General features: G+C 33.3%; 1 protein-coding gene across 1 annotated transcript in view; it reads left to right on the top strand.

Moving 5' to 3' along the window:
- The window catches only part of ATRNL1 (attractin like 1), a 688151-nt gene that overhangs the window by 226041 nt on the left and 443325 nt on the right, over window positions 1–18785 (top strand). The window contains exons 22-23 of the mRNA XM_036829651.1: window positions 14863–14957; window positions 18594–18672. Of these exons, the coding sequence (XP_036685546.1) occupies window positions 14863–14957; window positions 18594–18672 (174 nt within the window). The remainder of the gene's footprint in view (window positions 1–14862; window positions 14958–18593; window positions 18673–18785) is intronic.

Here is an 18785-nt window from a genome sequence, read left to right as displayed (position 1 = left end):
TATTGCTGTGTAGAGTTCAGTGTGCAATTTTGTGATGAAAATAATACACTGCCTCTTTTAAGAGTAAGAAATTTAATTACTACTTTTATATTCAGTGTTCACCTCTACCACTCATCACATCTTACCTTAGATTATATTACTAAAAATCAAAATACTTATCTATTCATCTCACTGTAAGCCCTTTAATTATTATTGATTTATTAATGTTTGTCTTGGACTGAAAGACATTATTTATAAGCATATTATTTATTGAATTTGATTTTTTTCTTTTGTTTGATAAAAGAGAGATAATATTTCTAGTAAGTGTTATTATAGCTGTAAATTAAAATAACAAATATCAGTCTCAATTTTATTACTTAAAATGCTGTGTCATATAAAACAGTGAAAGCAATTAAAACTTGAATTAACCTTATATTTAGTTTAACTATTCTAAAAGGTTCTCCCCTTTTAAATGAAATATACTGTACTTTAATGGTTTGTGTGACTTTTTAACTAATAAGTATAAATAGCAATTTAAATAGGGTCTGGCTGGTCCATCTGCAAATAGAGCAGAAGTGACCTTGATCAACACAGAAAGTCTAAATTCTTACATTTCACAAATTGAAGACACGATGGTTTGAAGATTATCTGACAAAACATAAATGAATCACATGGTTGACATTTTAATCTTATTCTTTGATTCATGTGTTCTTATTAAATTTTATGAAGCTTATATGCTAGTGTTTTAAAATGTTTATTTCAGAATTAAATATTTTAGCATATTACAAAATGAAGGACAATACAGCACAATTATGAAAAAGTTAAAAATAACTGAGAGAGGGACTTCCCTGGTGGTCCAGTGGTTAAGACTCTGCACTTCCACTGCAGGGGGCACAGGTTCAATCCCTGGTCTGGGAACTAAGCCAAAAAAAAAAAATAGCTGAGAGAAAAAAAATTGCTACTAAATTAATCTAGAAGAGAGAGATGAAAATTTATCTGACTGTATACTTATAATAAAAGTGTTATATTATTCTGGTTATGTAAATAACATAAACACACTGTAAAAATAATTAAATAAAGCAAAAGAAAGTCTAATGAGGAAAACAAAAATGTCTGCAAACCTCCCACCAGGGCTCCCGAGTGGAGCTGTGCTGTCTGTGCCCTCTGCAAAGGTGCCCAGCTGCGAGGCCGAGTGGCACCTCATCTCCTGAACTTCCTCTTCTCGCTTTATCTGTCTTGAGCAAGGGTTGATAGCTCCTTATTTGTATGAAGATGTTGAATGTGCTTTTCTTTTTTTTTTTTTTTTTGACTTGTGAATTTGTTTTTATTTTTATTGGGCTATAGGGGATGCGTTGGGAAATATCTCTGCAAGTTATGCCCTACTAGGGAAATGTCCATTCTAACTTCCCTGGGGTAGCTTTCGGAGCTTTTTCTTTTTCTTGGAGCTGCTGCTCTTGCTGGCAGCAGCCTCTTCAGGTCCACTGCTGAGTGGCTCCTCCTTGGAAGAGAATTTCCTCTTTTTCTTGGGAAATGCTGAATGCATGTCTTTCTAAATAAATTATGTCCTGAGAACGATTTTACATAAAAGAGGTAATAGCATATATAATATTCCTCTTGTGAACAACTTTTTTCCACAGATATATAGCTCATTATTTAGAATCATTTATTAAATAAGACTGGAAAACCACCTGATTTTAAAATAATGATAATACTAGTTAAACTTTATTGAGCACTTACTGTGCCAGGCTATTTTAAGCTTTTTACATTTATTAGCTTGTTTAATCCTCAAATGAGAAGGGTATGGTTATTTTTTTTTTCATCTTTATTGGAGTATAATTGCTTTACAATGTTGTGTTAGTTTCTGCTGTACAACAAAGTGAATCAGCTATATGTATACATATATCCCAGTATACCCTCCCTCTTGAGCCTCCCTCCCACCCTCCCTATCCCACCCCTCTAGGCAGTCACAAAGCACTGAGCTGATCTCCCTGTGCTGTGTGGCTGCTTCCCACTAGCCATCCATTTTACATTCGGTAGCGTATATATGTCAATGCTACTCTCTCACTTCGTCCCAGCTTCCCTTCCCCCCAGTCTGCATCCTCAAGTCCGTTCTCTATGCCTGTGTCTTTATTCCTACCCTGCCACTAGGTTCATCAGTACCGTTTTTTAGATTCCATATATATGCGTTAGCATACGGTATTTGTTTTTCTCTTCCTGACTTATTTCACTCTCTATGACAGACTCCAGGTCCATCCACCTCATTTCAGATAACTCAATTTCATTCCTTTTTATGGCTGAGTAATATTCCATTGTATATGTGTGCCACATCTTCTTTATCCATTGATCTGTCAATGGACACTTAGGTTGCTTCCATGTCCTGGCTATTGTAAATAGTGCTGCAATGAACATTGTGGTACATGACTCTTTATGAATTATGGTTTTCTCAGGGTACTTGCCCAGTAGTGGGATTGCCGGGTCATATGGTAGTTCTATTTTTAGTTTTTTAAGGTATGCTTATTATTGCCATTTTTTAATTTGAGGGAAAAGAGGCAGAGAAAGTTTAATTCATTTGTATAAGATCACACGGCTAGGAAATGTCAAAGCCAGTTTCAATCCAGGCAGCCTGGGTCTATACCCACCTCTGGATCTATACCACTCACTCTCAACCACAGGTAATAAAACTAGAGCAACAAAAATTCGCAGTATATTTAACCTAAGAGTTGTTTTTATATGAATAAAGTAAAAACATCATGTTAAAGGAAATGAAAACAGGGCCTAAATAATTAAAAATTTAAACTATTTTCTCAAATGAAGTCTTCATACGAAAATATGCTTACCAAAATTGATATATAAATTTTATGCAGTTCTAATTAGAATTCATTCAGTTCAATATTTTGAAGGGTATGCATAGAATAAATTATCTTAAAGTTTATTTTATATGCTGCACTTTTAGAATATTCAGTAAAATTGTGAAAAGGAAGATTAGTGAGAAACTCCCACCTGACAGATATTCAGACATAGGGTAACTCTAACTGTACTGGTTCCTATTCTGGTACAGGAATCAATTGACAGAATAGAGGTCAGGATTAGATTCCTGAACATTTGGGAATTTATATGGCAGTCATTTTATTTTTATAAAAGTTCTTAATGACTTAATCTGCTTGTTCTAAAATATCCCAGACTTTACCTTAGATTGTGGCTTTTGTATTTACTATTTTTCTGCCTCAAATACTCCATCTCTAACTAATAGTCAACTCTTACCTAAAATAGACTCCTTTAGGTATTACAGTAACTTTTTTTTCCCATCCTAATACACTGAAATGAAATTATCTCACTTGTTTATTTGTTTACTTGAATGTGGGTTTTCTTTACTCATTAGAAAGAAAATCTGTGAACCCAAGACCTTCTGTTGTTGGAACCTATACTTAGAAAAGCCTGTGGCTCCTAGGAAGGCTTTCAGGAGATATATACTGGAGTACACATGTAAATTACTAACAAATGAATGAATACACATGTATTGTGGCTGTATGGGCAAGTATTTTTATTGATAGGGTGTTTGACCAAAAATGTTTGGAGATCATGTTATACGTTATCAAGTAAAAAAGTTGCTTTACATTATTTTTTAATTTATTTACATAAAGTAGTACAGCTTTAAGCACCAGCCATTGATTTAAATACAAATGAGTTTCAATCTTTGTTTTTCTACTTAGCCTGTGGAATATTTGCTACAAATAAAATTTAAGCAGTTTTCCATATGTCATTGCAGAATAATGGAAAGTTTAGCTACTTGGAGATACTATGAAGCAAAGGAAGGTGGCTTCTGAAGAGATCATGGTATATTATATGAAAACCCGTAAATTAGAATCATTGACATAGAGGCATTGGTGGTCATGGTCCATCCTCTTTTATTCATTGATGAAAAAAGTAAGACTCCATGGGTTGAAGTGTTTATCCTAGGCCACACAATGAGTCATTCAGAGTGTGGTTAATAACAAAGGTTCTGTGTTCTTTCTGTGATATTATATCTAGCAAGTGTTCAACTTGCAAAATTCCTGCAACAGATTTTGCCTTTGCAATTATTCTAAATGTTTCAAGTTCAATAGAAATTCTTAATTAATAATTGTAAGCATGGATAGTACTGTTCAGCAAGCAAGGAAATATTGTATTTATTGAATATTTATTATGTGTGAAACAATTTAATATTATTTCATTGAATATGTACAAGGATGACATATTTTTTCTCCTTAATTTTTACTTACTTAAGAGCTATACTGTTAGTGCTTGGAGAGACTGTCAGTTATTGGAATTGACTCACTTTTGTTTATTCACTCAACATATGTTTATTGACTAACTACTTTGTTGGACTCTGGGGATATTACAGAGAACAAAATGTGTTCTGCTCCATTGAAGCTTATAAGGTTGTAGGGAAGATAGATATTAAACTCGTTATATAGTTACCTAGATATGATTGTCATAAGAACTCTGAATGAGAATTATAGATGCTTTGGGAATGTATTACAAGAGATTACAAGAGAGCTTGACCTAATTTGTGGAGCCGGGAGTAGAAGTGGGTGAAGCAAGAGAATAATGGAGCTTTGATGTGAAAGATGACTTGGTAGCGTAGTGGTGATGGTGTGAGTATGGGAAGGAGTAGAATCAGCGGGGGCAGCTTGCACAAAGGTCAGTGGCTGGAAAGAACATGGCATATGATATACTAATACTTTAACACACACAACTAGGTGAAGGGGGTTAGGGGATGAGGTGTGTGAGATATGAAGGGTCAAATCATGTAGCGCTTTATAGGACATGTAAGGACTTAAGAAAAATCTTACGAAAAATGAGAAGCCATTGAAGGATGTTAAGAGGAGAGTAAAATGTTAAATTTTAATTTTAAAATAATCAGGCTGCTTGCAGTATGTCAAACAGCTTGGTGAGGGCAATAGAGCATGAAAGGATCATTTTAGTTCATTTTCTGAGGCATTGTTCCTGCAGCTACATTTTAAATATGACTGTGATACATTTAGACTGTGAGTATACTTGAACTTATATTAACATAAGTTTTATCATTTAATAAACAATTGTCTAAGTTGGCAAATGCATGTACTTATACATATGCCATTGTTTAAAACATATTTGAATTCTTGATGTTGTTGTCAAAGTCTATATGCATCCTTTTCACACCCCTCAGGATGGCTGAATACATGATCATGAACTCATATATTTATGAACAAATATAAAACTCTATATAAATACGCATATGAGAATCTGACTTTTGAAATCTTTTAGAATTAATTCAGAGCCAACATAGTGAATAATGAAAGTGAAATAATATTTATTGAATGCCTTTATTTTGTGAGACAGTCAAGCCAAATACATACTAACACAATTATGTTTAACCCACAGAGCAATCCTATGAGGTAGGCAGTTTTATCCTCATTGTACCATTGAATCTCACTGAGGTTAGTTAACCTGCATATGATAACCCAGTTGGTAAATGGGAGATTACAGTTGAGTTCTCCTTAAATACTGTGCATAATGCTAAATTAAAAGTAAAATACAATATTCACTGGTAAAAAAGCAAATCATTAGGCCTTAGTTCCTTTCTCAAAATATTCAAATTAAGAATTTCTGAAATTTGTATGAACAGTGCATTGATACAGCATACACAAGTCAAGGTTGATTTCACTTGTGATCCTGGCATGTTTGCCTTCTTAGACCTCAGATATATAGATAGTTCCAATATGTTTGATGGTTTTTATCACTGGTTACTATTTTCTTAAAAATACATTATTTTATATAGCTTTTCTTAAAAGAGTAAAACAAATATTCACCATTTGCTCTTCATCACCCCCATATGTAATGTACTCAGAAACTTTCTTCATAGTTCAAGTTCTCTTTCAAAATGTCTTTTTCTATGTATAAATTTTTAGTCATCACTTCACAATTAATCATTAGTTTGCTGGAATATCTGACCTTTTAAAACATTTTGTGCATGTTAAAATCTTTTCTCTTGATGTTTTATTTGCTTAAACTCCTTTTAACATGCTGTCTGTGTCTTACTCATGAGCTTGATTTTGTATATAATTTGTTATTAATTCTTTGTGGTAAATAGCAGCCACTTTTTTTTTTTTTTTTTTTTTTTTTTTTTTGCTCCAGGACTGCTAGTCAAGTATTGACTGAACTACCTAAAAAAGTCTGCTGTTGCATATTGGAACTTCACCCTTGGTTTGCTCTAGCCAGAGAAGACTAGGCAGAGAGACTAATTATTTTACATGTTTTTATTTGTCTATACCTAAGAAATAAGTGAATTAGGAATTAGATATGCCATTTCTGGAAAGATATACAACCATATAAATCTAATTTCTTAACATGTAAGTGTAAGTCATGTGAAAAACACAGTAAAGATCAAGGATCAAAAGAAAAAAGTTCTCTGAACACTTCTTTTAACAAATTTCCCCCTTTTTGGCCCCAGTTATGGAAGTAATGTGTGTTTCATTCTAGAAAAGAAATAGACAAAAAGACAAATTAAAAATCACTGAAATCCTTCTATCCAGAGAAAATTATTGGTAACATTGTATCAGATACTTTCCCAGTCTTTTATCTATGTAATGACACTGTGGTAGGCTGAATAATGGCCTCCCCCTCCAAAGAAGTCCACATCCTAATTCCTGAAACTTGTGAATATATTACCGTAAATGGTAAAAGGGGATTTGCAGATATGATTCAATTAAAGATTTTGAGATGAGATTTTCCTGGATTATTCTGGTGGACCCAGTGTGATTACATGTGTTCTTCTGAAAGGGTACAGAGGGAGATTTGACTACAGTAGTGGGAACTGTGATGGTGGAAGGAAGAGGTTGGAAAGAGAGGAGGGAAGGGGTCATGAGCTAAAGAATGAGAGGTCTTCAGAAGCTGGAAGAGGCAGGAAGTGGATTCTTTTTGAATATCCTCCAGAAGGAACCACCCCTAACACTCTGGTTTTACCCTGTAAGACTCATTTGGACTTCAGACTTACAGAACTATAAGAGAATAAATTCATGTCGCTTTAAGCCACTAAGTTTCTGGTAATTTGTAACAGCAGCAATAAGAAGCTAATACACACTTTTAGTGTATTTATTTCTTTTCCAAACATGTCATGACAAAGGAAATATTTCTCAGAATTATTTTTCTTTAATTTGTCCTTAATATCTTTAGGTATGTCATCTGTTCTCTTGTAACTACCAGCATATCATACCTTTAAATTAATTTTATTCATTGTTTTTTCCATATTGGCAGTTTTAAAATCAAATAAAAATTATCTTATTTTTGACATGAAATCAACCCTCAACAAATTTTTATTCACCTTGCATAATTGCGACTTTATGTCTGTTGATTATCAACTCCTATTTTTCCCCTCCTCTCAGCCCATGGCAGCCATCTTGCTACTCTCTAATTTTATGGGCTTGACTATTTTAGTTACCTCATATAAGTAGAATTATGCAGTATTTGTCCTTCTGTGACTGTTTTATTTCACTTAGCTCCAGCAATATCATTCTGGGTGTTTATCCAAAAGAGTTGAAATCAGGATCTTGAAGAGATAATAGCATTACAGTGTTCATTGCCACACTGTTTAATAGAGTCAAGATATAGAAATAGCTTAAATGTTCACTGATGGTTGAATGGAAATCCTGTAATATATGACATGAATGAAACTTGAGGACATATAGGCAGCTTTTTTAAAAGCTCTTTTAAAATTTTCCATGTGAAATAATTTCAGATTTACAAAAAATGTGCACATTTTTTTTTATGACTTTGACCCTTGGAAAGTGTTGGACAGTTATTTTATAGAATATCCCTCAATTTGGTTTTGTCTGATGTTTTTTCATGATGAATTCAGGTTATGCATTTTTAGTAAGGATACCACAAAAGTAATGTGTGTTTTTCTCAGTGCATCCTGTCGGGAAGCATATGATATCAATTTGTTCCGTTATTGGTGGTGTTTTCTTTGGTCACTTGTTAATGCACAATGTCTACCAGTTTTTCCACTCAAAAGTTACTGTTTTTATTGTATTTAGTGAGTGTATTATGGGGAAATTCTTTGAAATTATGTAAATGTCCTATTTCTCACCATACTATCACCCACTATTTTTACCATACATTGATGTTCTTGCCAAATGGTGATTTTCTATTCTGTTATTTCTTCTGTTTCCTCTACATTTATTAACTATAAGGAAGAGCTGTCTCTTCTCCTTCATTTATTCGTTTATTCACTTATTTGTATTTATCAGTATGGACCCATGGAGATACACACACACACATACTGTGGCTTATGATAAATTACTATTATTATTTATTTTACAGCTGAAATTGCTCTAGATTTGGCCATTGGGAACTCCCTCAAATTGTCTCCTCTGTTGTTTTGGCAAGACTCTATCATTCTCTGAGTACTTCCTTATTTTCTGACACTATAAGAAATTTCAGACTCACATTGTACTTTCCAGCCCTAGCCCTGTAATCAACCATTTTCCCAAGAAGCCATGGTTCCTTATATTGGAGAATGGTGTTTAGAAAGAAGAACCTGGGAGCTAAGTATGCTCATTGGTTCTGGGGCATTAATCTTTCTTTCCTTTAAAAAATGTTATTATTTTTTAAATTAAACCACCAAGTATATTCTTACTCTCTTTTTGAAACTCTACTATCTTGCTTTAACAGAAACTTGTTGTATCCTGAAACGTGACTCTTCTCTAAGGGAAATGTTGACTGTTTTTTCTTTCCCAGTGTCGACCCCTTAGAATCTAGACATAGAAATAGTATCAACCTTTCTTCCTTTGAGTTTGACAAATAACCGCTTTTCTTTACTCACTCAAAAATTTCATCTCCTTTGAAGCAATATTTTACCTCTCCTTGTTGCTGCCTTGCACGGAAATCCTGTGCACCCCATTTAATCTTCTATCCGTTTAATACTTTTTCACCTGCCTATTATCTCTCTTGACATCATTCTTGATTTCAATTTCCACATGTACTTTAATTATGCATTAATTACGTTGTGTTCAATTTCCAAGAAGGCTTATAGGACTTGAATACTCTGTACTCTCAGGATAGCTTTATTATAAGCAGAGGATATACATTGAAAGTGGTCTGGAGATCTTAGATATTAGGGCTGACTATATAGTTATAGCAATTAAGGTGGTGTGGTTTTTTTGTGTTAAAATAGCCCCCAAATAAGAACTGTAGGTATTTATATTTTTATATTATATCTGGCCACATACTGAAATTTTTTATTTTTTTAGTAGCTTTTTAGTTGTGTTATATTTCTTTGTAAACAATCTGATTTTAGACATAAGAAAGTTAACTTTGTTTTCTTCTTTTATTCTAACTTGAAATCTGTCATCTGTTCACTGCCAGACCTTTTTGCTATGCTATTTCCATATCTGTATTTGTCTCTTAGTTGTAGTATTTGTATAAATAATTTTTTTTCAGGATGAGTATGTAGATCTTATATTTTAGGGCATTTGCTTATCTGGAATTATCATTATGTTGTTTTTCTATGTAGACAGGATGGTTGAGTATATATATTTCATAAAATATTGCTTCAGTTTCTTGTCTTTTGACATGTTGTTACTCAAGATCACCTAGCATCTTGTCTAATCTTGCTTTCCAAATAACTAATTTGTTTGTATGAATATGTGTGTGTGTGTGTGTGTGTGCATGTGTGCACATGCCCATATGGATATGCCTGGATGTCTATTTTTTTAATAACAACTTTATTGAGATATAATTCATATACCTAAAGTCTCACCCTTTTAAAGTATACATTCAGTGATTTTTTTAGTATTTTCACAAGGTTGTGCAGACATCACCACTATCTAATTTTATAACATTTTCCTCACTCCTGAGAGAAACCCAGTACACATTATCAGTCACTCCTCATTCTCCTTTCTCCTAGCCTTTGGTAACCTTTTTTCTCTAAAGATTTGTCTACTCTGAAATATCGTATAAATGATATTATGGAATATGTGGTTTTTGTGATGGCTTCTTTTATTTATCATAATGTTTTCAAGGTTCATCCATGTTATAGCAGGTATCAGTACTTCATTCTTCTTTATGGCCAAATAATATTCCATTGTATGGACATATCACATTTGTTTACCATTCACCAATGGATGGGCATTTGGGTTGTTTTTACTTTGGGGCTATTATGAATAATACTGGATTCTTTTTATTTTTTATGCAGGGCATTTCCTTTTAACATTTAGGTTTGAATCTTCAACAGATTTTTTATCATATATTTAACATATATGTGCTTCTTTTCAATTTGTTATGATTGTCTGCTTTTAACAGCATTTTCCCTGCATATGTTGAAAATTTCTATGTCTAATATTCCTCTTGAGTGATTTTCATCTCTGTTCTATTCTGGGAGGCTTTTTCAGATTTGACCTACATGAACTGGTTCAGAATTATGTTTTAATTCCTTTATTTTCTGATCCATTATTTTTAATTTTGCCGTATCATTACATTTTGTTTTTGTTTTGTTTCTTACACTTTTAACTTACCTAAATCTCTTTTTATTGTAGTCTTCAGTGTTATTAACTCATCTTTCATCTTTAATTATGTGGGGTTTTTTTAGATTTTCTTTTTCCTTTCATGTATACTGCATAGATATTTTAAATGACTAAACACCTTACTCATATTAAATAATTATATATACTTACTCTATTATTGACAAAATATTTTTCTCTTTTCTCACTATGCAAGTCAAACTAACTTAACAATACAAAAGATGTTAATTTTTCCTTTCTCTTTATTTTCATGATTTTTTTTTTCATTTATACAATCAGAATTTGGAGCCAGAAGTATGAACAGCCTCATATTAACCTTAAGGTCTACCAAGTTCATATAAAAAGTGAAAGAGGGACTTCCCTGGAGGTCCAGTGGTTAAGAGTCCGCCTTCCAATGCAGGGGATGCGGGTTCGACCCCTGGTCAGGGAACTAAGATCCCACATGCCTCAGGGCAACTAAGCCCACACACTGCAGCTGGAGAGAAGCCCGCGTGCCGCAGCTGAGACCTGATGCAGCCAAAAAATACAAATAAATAAATATTAAAAAAAAAAAAAGTGAAAGAGGTGTAAAGAAGAGTGGCTCTTCTTCATATCCATTTACCCATATTTGTAGGCTTCATTTTTAGATCCAAATGGGAAATTAATTGCCACTGTCTAGTTTTCCTGGACTTATCAGAGGTAGTTTGCTGATTGTTAACCAGAATATTTAAGAGCCAGCTGTATCATTTACAGCTGTTCCAAACTTCAGGGCTGAGTCTATGAAATCAGAGGATTGATTTACATAGTGTTTATGGTTTTCTTCAAGCTTTGAAATATATCTTTGGTATTTTTTCTATTCACAAAGTTTTCAAATAATTGTCTCTAGTCAGTAATACATTTAAAAATGTACAATGCAGTTTATCTTTTTTTTTGACTATGAAAGTTTAAAATATGCTGAAAAGTATAGTATATATATTTTCATATGTATAGTATATATACCTTTGTAGGACATAAAATTTTAAAATTATTTACCTACCAGTGAGTGTAATAAAGCTTAACACTTTGCTATGTTTCCTGCAGCAACATAGGCTCCACCTCTGCTAACCTTAGTGCAGGATGGGTGCAGTTTACAGGGCTCCACCCTGTAATCTCAGCAGCAGGATTTTCTTAAGACTTCCTTTTTTTTGTTTTTTGTTTTGGTATGAATTTGTTGGTGCTTCCACATTACTGCTGGTCTAGCACGCAGGTGGGGAGAGATATACAGGAAGCAAAAACAAACAAATAAAACCCCTACAAACCCAGGGAACTTATGACTGGGTCATCCCTTGAGTTTTGAGGTCATTGCCTTTTACCTACCCAAGGACATTGTTCTAAAATTTCTTCTCTCTCCTTTCTTATCAACTGTTTCTTTTCTACTAAATTTTATGAATGCCAAGCAGTATAAAAACATGCTCTTTCTCCCAATAGAAAGAGGAGCTCTCTTCCCTCACTTTATCACACTTACTCCTCCTGCTATTTTGTCATTTCTTTGTACTTGTTAATAATTCAGTAAGTTTTTTGAGTTGATTTATAGTCAAACATGACTTTCTTTTTTATACCATAATAAAGTGGTTCATTAAAGCAGTACAAAAACTTATTTTCAAATGACGCACATTTGCATAAACTTGGGTGTATTTAAAATTTTAATGTTTTATGTTCTGTACCCTACTTAGCTAAGAAGTTCAGAGTAAATTACAGCATTAAGGTACATGTTTTAAGTGCCAGTTAATTATTCATTTGCAACCCCCCTAAAATACAGCAACATGATATTTAAAATTAGGGAGAGAAATGTATCTCCTGGTTACGTGGAAAATTGTACAGTTGGCTTCTGGAAGACTTTAAGCAGGTTTAAAAGGAAACATTTTGTGTAGAATTCTAAACTCTCTTCAATTTATAATATTACTTGAATTGAATAATGCTCCTACTAATTTTGTTCCAGGATTCAGGCTTATATTCTAGGCCAAATGACATTTGGATTGATCATTACCATACATAATATACATTGTACTGACCTTGTACTTCCAACTCTAATAAATAACAATAGGGAAATCAAACTTGAATGCCTGGCCAAGAATTTGGTGACTGTGGCTGAGGGTGAGAGTCCATAAAGGCAAAAGAATGTCCATAGGCCTGGGACACTGCAGCCTCTACCCAGAGCTGCTCAGGTGTCCCAAGTCACCAGTCCCTACCTCCTAAAGGCCGTCGGCTCCTGACTTCTTCATGCTTAGTTTCAAGCTAGAAAAAAATAAAGATAATTATTCAGACAAGCTTTGGAAAATAGATTTGAAATGTTTACTTTTTCTCAGTGGTGTTTTCCCTTTATTCTGATTTGATGTTATCTTTCCTTAATATTGCAGCTGTACTTCTAAAACCTTCTCAGCTGCAATTGACCAAGGTGATCACTATTCTATATTCTAAACACTGTATTTCTTTGGCTCCCTGGACACTAAATTCTGGTTTTCTTCCTGTCTCATAGGTTGCCCTCTCAGTCTCCTTTATAGGCTTCTTTTGAGGATCTGATTATTTAACAGTGGTTTGCCTCAGGGCTCATCTCTTGAACCTCTTCTCCATCTACAACTGGTGATTCCTTGGCTTCACGGCTTTAAATCCCATCAAAAATGCTGATGATTTCCAAATTGTTATCCACTAGACTCCTGAGCTCAACATATCCCTTATATATTCAATGAGTAACTCAGACGTAACATCTTCGAAACTAAGCTTCTAATTATTCCACACTCCCAACAAATAGAACCTATTCTTCTCACCCGTCTCAGTTAATACTGATGTTTTTGCTCCATCTTGGGTCAAAAAAAGTTACCTTTCTTTCTGTAAAATGCTACATCTATTTATTTAGCTCACCCTGTTTGTTACACCTTCTAAGTACCTCCACTGCTCTTCCCGTCTCTACCTTCACCTCTTGCTAGCATTCTTGCTGCAGCCTCTTCACAAGAATCTGTTAAGGCTCATTCTTTCGTTGAGGCGTTTGTACTTGTTTCCTCTGCCTGGATTACGTTTTCTCTTGTAAACACCATGGTTTATTCTCTTACTACCTTTGATCTTTAAATGTTCCTTTTCAAAGTTGCAAGCCTACTCCTACCTGGACAGAAATTTCTCTCCTCTTCACTGGCTTATTACTCTTACACTTATTGTCATGTTATACTATATGCTCAAATTATATATTAATTTTCAACGTCCATTTGATAGAATATATATTGCATAAGGACAGAAATCTGTATCTTTTATTGTTTTATATCTCCAGTGCCTAGAACAGCTCTGGCCCATTGAATTTGCCTTGCATTTTCTGGCAGTCAGATGAAATGTGACCTATTACATAGTTCTCATTATCACGGATAAGTATACCTATAATAAATTCTTAGAAAGACAGAGTGTTGCCTTACACTAAATTATATAAGAAATATATAGGGTGGATCTTATAAAGCATAAAGTAAGCAACATAAAGAATGATGCTTTGATAATAAATCCAGTGATATTGTTCCTATCTTTACTTTTAATTTTAATAGTGTTTAATGGCTGAGGGGATAACATGAAAGGTATGTATCCAAAAGATAGAAGTCATTTCTATTTAAATAATTGGAAATATTTTTTAAAAGGTGGAAGTTTAACATTATGAGTAATACTTCACCTTTGTATAACACGTGAAGCTATTCATGACCTATAACATTTAAATGTTTCACCTTGGTTTCAGTATTATTTTACATGGACAAAATTTAAAAATGTTTACCACTGAATTCTTTTTACCAATTGTTAATAAGAGTCACTTTTGTAGAATGATGCTTATCACAGACTCATTTAAAAACTGCTGAAAGTAAAAATTACTACAATAATAGGTCCAAGTAAATGCATTATGGCATGTGATGAAATATTATTCAGCTATTAAAATTCATGTTTCAAAGAATTTTGATTTTATGAAACTAGGATACCAAAATGTCTCCCTGTCTTTCTATCTACAGAATTATAGCTGGAATAAAATGCACCAAAATGTTACCTGTATTTTTCTCTGATTGTAAGATTGTGGATGACTTTATTTTATTCTCTTGTGTAGTTTCCAGAATGGCTACAGTGTTTGTGGAACCTTTATAATAGCAAGAGAAGTAATAGAATTTTGAAGAGTTAGGACTACTTTCATATCTATATTTTGTTTTTTGTTGCTTGATAAAGATTTATATTTTGCCAGTCTTGAATAGGCCACTAATAATTAATGATAATAATTTTCAAATCTGATATGCAATATATTTTCACCTAACTTTTGTTTGTCAAACAATTTTTAAAAGTACATATCCGGATTGTATTTTTTTTTTCCCTACAGACAGCCTTTTGATTGATTATCAGTTTACATTCAGCTTATTACAGGAAGATGATCGCCACCATACTGCCATAAACTTCATAGCAAACCCAGAACAGGTAAGAAGATAATTTAACTTTTAAAATATCAATGGATACAGCTTTTCATCATCTTTCATTGTAATTGTACCTCTTCTCAGAATTATCACACTGTAGGGCTTTTGTAGAAAGACTAATCCTGTTAATTTTTTCTTTTCGTAAGACCTAGTTACCTTTGTGATTCAGAGAATTTGTGAGCTTGGTATTTCAGATTTTGTAAACAGTCCTACAATTTATGCATTATTTCTGTTATTTTTCAGGCTCACAGCAGTGTTTATGCTTTTAATTTTGTTCTGAAACTGGGAGTGGTCTTTTTGAAAATATAACCCAAAGCTTCAGAACACAGGCTATCTTATATATATTTTCTTTTTTTTAAAATATACTGTTACATAGTAGTAAGTTTTCATTATATTTTTTCTAAATCAACTGTTTTATCTGAGTTATATGAATGCTAGGTTTTAAAAAAATTATTTTTATTGAGATGTAATTGACATATTACATTGTGTAAGTTTAAACTGTATAATATGCTGATTTAATATGTGCATATATTACAATATGATTACAAACATAGCATGAGCTAACACCTCTGTCATGTCAAATAATTGTAATTTTGGGGGGGCAATAATTAAAATCTAGTCTCTTAGCAACTTTGAAGTTTATGATACAGTATTTGTTGTCTATAAACACTATATTGTGCATTAGATCTCTAGGATTTACCTACTGTTTGCAAGTTTGTACCCTTTAACAACTTCTTCTGGGGGAGAAGTTCTCAGGGTTGTGCACCTTCTCCCAATCTCTCTGAGTCATGTTGGCTGTAGTGAGCCACCCACATTTTGTTTGTTTTCTCTTAGCTGATGTCAGATGTCCACACATGCTTGTTCTCTCAGTGCTCTCTGTCTTAGTGGAGACAGAAATAGGTCCTTTGGGCAGTACCATTAAAGGACAAGTATGTTGGCTATATCCTACACTCTCTCTTTCCCCTGAGGGAGCAGTCATTGGCCAAGTTGATCTTTCTGATGTTGAGCTGCGCTGGCTTGGGGGAGGTGCTGACCTTGGTAAAGTGAAATTGTTCTTTTTACCCATTATAATGTGGCTAGTCTCAGTTTTGTATTCTTTTTTTTGTACTGCAACTTCTTAACTGGATTTTGGTCCTGTCATAGAGGTGTTCTGGTCCATATATCATTGTTAAATTGTTTTCTTTTTGTCAGGGATGAGCGCTGGGACTTCCTATTCCACCACCCTACTGATGTCACTCTTTCTCAAATGCTGTATTCTTATTATACATTAATCCAGCTTACTAAATCTATATCATATATTTTAATAGTTTTTCAAATAGGTGAAACCTCAAAATTTATCCTGGCATTCGCTAGCTTCTTTCCTCTAAAATATTTTACTGAACTTGCCAACAAATAGTATAATTTAAATTTTCAGTTTCCAGTAAAGTAAGAGCCCTCTTTCCCCAAAATAGGGAAATTCTCCTTATTCCTTAGATTTTAAGGGATGCCTACATTCTTGGGACTACATTTAAAGTTTTGACTTTTAAATAAGGCTTTTTGAGGATGCCTTCGTACAAGTATAATACTCTCTTCACTGATGGTGTGTATTTTTATAAAGACATATTAATATGTCAGAAACTACATTTTCTGTATAATAAGAATGTTTTAATAAGTGCATTGTAAACACTGTAGACTTCTTTTTTTACTGTGGTAAAACATACATAAAGTAAAATTTATCATTTTAACCATTTTTAGGTGTACAATTTGGTGGCATTTAAGTACATTTACAGTGTTATGCAACCATTACCACAATCATCATCAAAATTTTTCATCAGTCCAAATAGAATTTCTGTATCCATTAAGCAATAACTCCCTATTCCTCCCCTACCCCAGCCTGTGGTAACCTTTATTCTACTTTCTGTCTCTATCAGTTTCTGTGTTCCAGGTACCTCATATGTGTAATCATACAACATTTGTACTTCCGTGTCTGGCTTATTTCACTTAGCCTAATGTTTCAGTGTTTCCAATGTTCATCCATGTTGCAGCATGTATCAGAATTTAGTCTTTACCTTTGGCTTCTTGAATGTTTAATGGTAATTCCAAACTTGTAGAGTTCATTGAGGATATAAGACATTTAATATAAGTGGGATATCTGACTCACAATGTGGAAGTGAGTAATACTTCTCTCCAATATGATCCATAGTGTCATACACATGGGCTCAGATTAGCCATAATTCTGGTTTGCTTCTCTCTTCAATTTCCAGAAAAACTTGAATTCTTACAAATGTCACAGCTTTCAGTTTTACTTTCTGCTGTATTGTTCAGTTGAAGCCAAGAGCCCAGACACATGTTTTTGGAAACTGAAGGACACTAAACTATCATGAGAAGTGCCACCAAGGATGCTTGTAACTTCATTATAAATAATTTGTAATTAGATTTATACAATTTGTAATTAAAGAGAAATTCAACTTGGAACAATTTCTGAAATTAAAATAGATTATTGGTCTGGGCTTCCTACTTATCCTACAAAAAAAATAAAAAAATAGGTACCTTCATTATTTATGCATTTATTATATTTTGAAAACAGATATAATTCTAACCCACTGTACATCATCTCCAGCCAATGCTTTCATGTGAACAATTTCTGGAGTAGTTTCTTGTATAATATCTTGCTGAACTTATCCACATCTAACAACAATGTTCTAAATGACTAATTTTGTCGTTTACTGTGGTAGTCACAGTATTACCTCTTCCAGTCCAGTATATTTCCTTGACCTTAAATGTATTTTATAGGGCTTTAGTTATGGTACCACATATTTCAGTAATGCCTAAACTTGAGAGGATGAACTAAAAATTCAAGAAGAGTTCTATAGTTTCCTATATCAGTTGCAAATTTTGTGTGACCTTTCTAGCAATAATACCAGTTATTCTCACATTTCCCCGACCCAAAATAAGGCACACACAATCATGAAGATGTGACTTCAAGATAAAAATAATGATTTAAGTTTTCTTAGGGGTACACTGTTTCTACCATGTTTTGTTTTCGTAGAAAAGCAACTATTTTTGAACCACTCCATTAATAATAAAAAATCAACCCCTTCTCAGAAGTCAGCAATCATGTCTTCTTTCTGAGTCCCCTGGTAAGGAAGAAGATGAAGAATCTTATTTAATGTTCACAAGAAAGTCTTTAGGGAAGTCATGAAATCCCCATTTCAGAGATAAGGAAACTGATTTTCGGGAAGGAGAGGTAACCTTCCCTATATCAATCAGCATGTACATTAAAGAGCTAAGATTTGAACCCCCCCAAGGTCGCCTGACTCAATGATGCATAGTCTTTATAAACTCATTTTGTTGCCTCATGAACATGATTTAATTAATACGAAGCCACAATTGCTAAAATATTGAATTATAGCAGCCTCTGGCTTACATAGAGAAGGCCAGATTATAGTAGGGAAGATAAATGGGAACTTTAAATATACCTTTGAATTTATCACCTATATTTTTTCATTAAAAAAGTGTAATTGGCGTCTGCACTTTCTCACTTGAGTATTCACATGATGTTTACAGTGTGAGAAATATAGCATGGACATAATTAAAACAGTAAACATATCTATCTAGTATAATTTGATTTTTTTAACCACAATATTTTTTTTCTTGGTAGTCAAACAAAAATTTGGATATTTCAATAAATGCATCAAACAACTTTAATCTCAACATTACATGGTCAGTTGGTTCAACAGGTAAGAGAATTTTGTTGTCATGAGTCTTTCACTTCTGTTCCTATATGTAGGGTGTTCTAATATGACCTTTTATGTTAATTTAAATAATTGAAATTAAAAAATATTATATGACA

This window comes from Balaenoptera musculus, chromosome 16 (genome assembly GCF_009873245.2).
Source record: "Balaenoptera musculus isolate JJ_BM4_2016_0621 chromosome 16, mBalMus1.pri.v3, whole genome shotgun sequence".
Lineage (NCBI taxonomy): Eukaryota > Metazoa > Chordata > Mammalia > Artiodactyla > Balaenopteridae > Balaenoptera > Balaenoptera musculus.
The sequence above is the reverse complement of the archived record's forward strand: the minus strand, read 5'-3'. Positions and strand labels throughout refer to the sequence as shown.